This window comes from Giraffa tippelskirchi, chromosome 1 (genome assembly GCF_054371585.1).
Source record: "Giraffa tippelskirchi isolate mGirTip1 chromosome 1, T2T-mGirTip1v1.2.pri, whole genome shotgun sequence".
Lineage (NCBI taxonomy): Eukaryota > Metazoa > Chordata > Mammalia > Artiodactyla > Giraffidae > Giraffa > Giraffa tippelskirchi.
The window spans coordinates 48308687-48314686 of NC_137275.1; the positions used below are offsets into that span (position 1 = coordinate 48308687).

At 30.0% G+C, this 6000-nt stretch overlaps 1 protein-coding gene across 3 annotated transcripts in view; it reads left to right on the forward strand.

Moving 5' to 3' along the window:
- Nucleotides 1–4957, forward strand: part of GABRG1 (gamma-aminobutyric acid type A receptor subunit gamma1) — an 88535-nt gene extending 83578 nt beyond the window's left edge. For 2 of the 3 annotated variants that reach the window (XM_081519208.1, XM_081519279.1), the window contains one exon: nucleotides 2573–4957. In XM_081519208.1, coding sequence (XP_081375334.1) covers nucleotides 2573–2842 — 270 coding nt within the window. In that variant the 3' untranslated portion in view covers nucleotides 2843–4957. The remainder of the gene's footprint in view (nucleotides 1–2572) is intronic. The other variant, XM_081519342.1, reaches the window with a different exon arrangement.
- Nucleotides 4958–6000: the final 1043 nt, after the last annotated feature.

Genomic DNA, 6000 nt, shown 5'->3' on the forward strand with positions numbered 1-6000 from the left:
TTGAAGTACCAAGACTGACAACTCAGAATGATGAAAATCTACCTCATGTCTATTTTAACACTAATATGGTTTTGTAATATTTGAAATTTTGACTGATAATTAGCTAATTATTCTCATGTGTAACTTTTTGATGAAAAATTAATTATAGTGATACTAGTCAATATTTCATAATACCAATAACATGACCTAATAATGTCTGCAATGTCTGCCAATTGCTAATACTTAATATTATTAATAGTAGTAGTATATGATCTAAATAGTAAGTATTGGCCTTGGTGCTTAAAATATATTTTGAATATTAACTATATGATTAATCTATAAGTAATAGAGTATTTAGTATATAACCAGATACATACGTATCTTTAATACAATGGGATTGATTTCTCAAAATATTAAGTTCAGCTATATTCTTAGTGATTTTTTTGAAATAACAAAAAGATGTATATTCTCAAAACTACATCGTTTGAAGTAAAAGAAAATTCTATTTGATTGTTGTTTTCTTTATATTATTTAAACAGATATATTTTATATTCTCAATGTTTGTTATTTTGGGGGGACATCAGGATCTTTATTTGAGAAATTATAAGGTAGGCTATGCAGTTGTACTTCAGATAAGTAAAGTTTATAATGTTTATATTTTTGATATTTCAGTGGTTCCAGATTACAAATCTGTATGTCACAAATATTTTATTTTACTGATACTATATCAACTCTTTAGCTATTTTTCTCAGCACATAGAAAATTCACTTCAAGCCACATTCATCATTTAATGATGTATAGTTTCAATTTATGATTAGTGGCATTTTGAGGGAGATAGCAGGAAACTAGAAAACCATCAATCTAAAGTGTCACTGCAGTAGATGTTCTCCATGATTTTGGCCACCAGGGATTGGTTCATATTTTAAGTGAAACATTTGCAGTTTTCCTCCATTTTTGTGCACTTTAATGTTTGATCATCCTTCTCATGCAAAATTGATATCTTCCAACAAACACACTGTCTCCATTTACGGCAGTTCTGAGTGATAAAGGGAATATGTTTTATGTCTTATAGCCTTGAAATTGCATACTAACAATCTTACATTTTAACCACTTTCACTCTGATTAACATTGGAACATATGCTATTTAAGTATCAAGTGATAAGAAAATTAATACCAATTTGTCTCATTTTTGTACATAAGTTAGTGCTCCACTAAAATTTAGGAGTCAAGTATCCCCAAGTGACAATCTCAGAAGATCATCATTAACACATAATAATATATTGCCTCTGTTTTTCATGATACATGTGCACAAGTTCAGCCACAAATTTATTTGTTTTTAGGGCATTGTTTATCTTTGGGCTGCACAATTTGTTTCTAATATGGATAGTATAACTTGTGTGATGGATTTGTCTTTTTAAAACATCACTAAATGTGATTATTTGCTTTTTGCATCTACTGAATGTTTAATATTTAGTGGTTCAGATTCTATGTTTATTTTAAAAATAAAGTGGGTTTGAATATAGGTCCAAATGTTTTTAAATTCTCATTTTTGTTCTTAATTTTCAAAATCTTTCTCATGCAGTGTTTAATTTTCATAGCTTTGAGATTTATTTTAGAATTTAGGATGAAAAATTTTTATAAACATTTTCATTAGAATTTAAAATCAGGATAAAACAATTGTTATAATCTTGGCATTGTATTCAATGTTTACAAAATAAAACCACTGATTATACTATATTGTGAGATTCACATCTAAAATAACCCCTGAAATACGTGGATGTCCTGAAGAATAAGGGTTACTAAAGACTGCGATTTTCATTCATAATTTACTTGCCATTTTGTTTAAGCATTCATTAAGGTAATTCTTCCCCAGCTATGGGGAGGACTGGAATGAGATGAATTTTGGTAGAATGAGCAAACTTTTGAATATCAGTTGTTTCCAAGCTGAGTTTTTAACTCCCGCACATTCTTTCTCCCAAACACAATGCTTTGTGCTTAGCCACAACTCCAGACCTCAAATATTTTTTATTCATTTACACCTTTTCAAAATTTTCTGCTTTATCAAAATCAGGTACTAACAATCTTGTATTTTAACCACTTTCACTCTGATTAACACTGGAACATATGCTATTTAACTATTAAGTGATAAGAAAATTAATACCAACTTGTCAATCTTTATTATTTGTTCTCATTATGACTAAAATACAGTACAGAGTATAACCACAGCAAACCAACAGACGTTTATAGTATTGTAAATATTTTACTGTAAAATATCATAGAAAAATATAGTTTATCCTCATTTTATAATTAGATTCATGGTCAACGATAAGTTAGTAGATCATCTTTTTATAGGTATAAAAATATATTTCATTTTTTAGTGTCTATTTCCTTCAAAATCTTTGGAATATAAAATAATATTTTTATATGCTACAAAATATAGTCTAAAACAGATGTTAAGATTGAATATTTGTTTGATTTGTGAAAAATAAGATTATTTTTTACCGCATATCACTCTTAAGAGTTTGCCTTGAGGGGACAAATTGATCTTTTTTATGCTATTTTTTTCTCAACACTCATTTACTATCTTACTCAGATGTCCTCTGGACTCCATCCTGGATCTACTCTGATTCCAATGAATAGCCTTTCTCTGCCGCAAGGAGAAGATGATTATGGCTACCAGTGTTTGGAGGGCAAAGATTGTGCCAGCTTCTTCTGTTGCTTTGAAGACTGCAGAACAGGGTCGTGGAGGGAAGGGAGGATACACATACGCATTGCCAAAATTGATTCCTATTCTCGAATATTTTTCCCAACAGCTTTTGCCCTGTTCAATCTGGTTTATTGGGTTGGCTATCTTTACTTATAAATTCTACTTACTAGGAAAATGAAAAAGAAGTCTGACTAAATTCAATATAATCTACTGTCCTTCAATAGCATGAAGTTTGAATTCAAAATGCAGAGAAACCAATGGTTTAAATGTGAATAGTTATTTTACCTATTTTATGGCTTTCATAGGCAAATAAAGTAGCAGCTTTCAGATTAATGTACTTTATGTAAAATGGATTATTTCAAAATTTAGCCTATTAAAATAATATTGTATATTTGTACTTTAATTTTCTTTATTTTTGCATATATCTTATTAGGAGTTTGAATTTATGAGTTCTGTGATTCATATTTTAAAGATGGAATAATTTATTACAAATTTTATTTAAATTTAACCAATCATTTGTAATGGTAGCCTAATCTAATGCCTAATAATATGTAATCTTTTTTTGCCTAGAAAATAGTGTTAATTTGATTTTTTTTTTTTGCTTTTTATATTTATGCTTTGTTTGGAATATAACTAGTTGAAAACATTAAACCATGATTTCATTGGGTTGATTTCTAAGAAGCTTTACTCCTCCAAACAAATTGATTTTTAATTTTAATTTTTTAAAGAACAAAAAGCCAGTTTTTAGCTTACCTTTAATCTAGTTCATTTCCTGATGAAATATTTAGGTTTGGTGGCTTGCAAACTAGGATGGAAACTATCAAAGACACTTAAATAAGCAGTGAAAAGAAATGAAAAATATTACATTTAACCATTTTATTCTCTGTCTCATAGCATTTATGAAGAACAAAGAGATTAATACTGAAATGTTTATATCTACCAACCTTGAAATTAAATGACTTTTTCTTAACCTTCTACAGAAGTGTTATATTCCTTAAATTAACAACAACAACAAACATTGAGGAACAGGGCTTGTATTTACTCATGTGGCTAAAGAATATTATCCAGCAAATTGATCTGAAATTCAATTTGAGGATATTGTCTTAAGTACATGCTATTAACATTTTTCAGACCAGTAATACTCTGGAAACACAGTTTCAGGCCTGTGTTGTATATTGTCTTTTCCAGTTCCTAAATTTCAACTTGGTCAGCTTTACGAATTTGTTATAAATTGTAATGACATTCTCTTTTTATAGAAAATGTGAGCAGGCACAGAAATTATATTAAAGGTGAAATTCTGTTAGCGGTTCCTCTAATGAAAATGAGTGTATGGAACTCTCTCAACTCTGAGAGACAGGAACAAAAATAATTTTACTATAGTTTAGAGCCTGTTAGTTAATAGTTTCCAAATGTCTGTTTTGTTAAGAAGCGAGTTAAACTCAGGCTTTAATTACTATATTCCTGTAACTAGTTAGCATATCAATTATTTATAAGAACTCCCTATTCATTCACCGTCACCTAATCATTTGGAAAATCACCAGGGTGATCCTGAGGGTAGCCTTTAAAAATTGTTTGCATTGTCAACAGCAACTATCAGGACAAAGAGTTTGATGATCCTGACCCATCTTATGGTATGTGGAGGAAGCTCTCCCTTGTGCACTTGACACCATGTGGTTAGTGAATACATGAGTATGCTCTGGCATGGTTATACTTAGGTTTTTAGAATATATAGGGGTTTTTCTAGTCTATTATATTTCATTTTGTAAGAACAGCCTACATCTGAATTTTTTCACTTTGCTTATAAATCTTGGGGAAAAGTAACCATAAATTAAGTGATACTGCCCAAATATCCACCGACACTGCTTTTTTTGAATGGAGAGCCAAATTAAACTTTGGCCATGTATATATTCACTTACAAAGTGCTCATGCTTTCATTTTTATAACATTGCATATTGACGGATATTCTTAAGGTAAACATTCATTTAAAGATAAATGAAAAATGAAGTACCAATGAAGAATAAATCATTTCACTAAAATGTATCATGGATATTTCCACATTTTAAGCTCTAGCCTGCTCATTATTAGGGGGGCAGTTTTAATTCTGGTATTCTTTCAAGTCTATCTGAGCATGACCATACTTCAAAATTCTTAAAAATTAATATCAACAACTTTGCTTTTCTCACTGTGTTCCAATAACTCGACTTTACTGTTAACAATATTCACATTGTGAATAAGTGAAAATAAAATACGATGATAAAAATTATATAAAAATATGACAGATCCTTTCCTCATACATTCATTGTATATACCATCAAGACATGTGATTTGTTTTCAAAGCCAGTGGTATTCTGAGCAGTTCTATTTAAACATACAGATCAGAAAGGGAAGTGTGTACAATTTTATTCCTTCTAAAAATGAGAATGAAAAGAAGTTCCAATTAGATTATTTTTACAAGAAATCAAGTAGATCTTAGTTTAAAAGGAAATGCAGTCTAATCCCTGTTTCTCTCTTCTTTCAAGTATTAGTTTTATTATCTTAAGAAAGAATTCTTAAAAACAAATCTTCCTCTTTCTCCAGGTGAGCTACATCTTGATTTTATTGGATTCACTGGTTGTGTTTTCTGACTGTTTAAATATACACCGAATAATGCACACCAAAAAAAAAAAAAAAAAAGATATAGATAGAGAAAGGATAGTTGGACCACAGGGACTTAAAATAATTTGGAGAAGTGTTAATTCACATAGCACTATCCTCTAAATATATTTCCAGGATCTAGAAGTATTGAAAAGGAAAACCATGACTAGCATGATTTTATTCTCTTGGATTTATGATTGAATGAAAATATTTTATCTATTTTTGAATTGCATATAGACTCAATTGAAATCAAATTCCTAAAATGTCAAGTCATTTCTGGAAAAAAAAAAAAGAATTTAGATTTTCTGAGAAGTCAGTATGGAAAGGGCATAATTCAAGTGTAAATCTAACTAAATAGAAGGTGTTAATGTAAGCAGAAATTAGACAATTCATTGGATACATTATATTTTAAAGATATAGATTTCATTAAGGAGTTTTTAAAACTTGTTAACTTTAGGTTAAAGTACAATAAATATGGGCTTCCCTGGTGGCTTAGATGGTAAAGAACCTGCCTGCTATGAGGTAGACTCAGGTTCATTCACCATTGCAGGCAGGGGTTGGGAAGATCCCCTGGAGAAGGGAATAGCTTCAGTATTTCAGTATACTAAGATATACTGAACCCACTTCAGTATTCTTGCCTGGAGTATTCCATGGACTTAGGAAACTGGCTGCCTACGGTT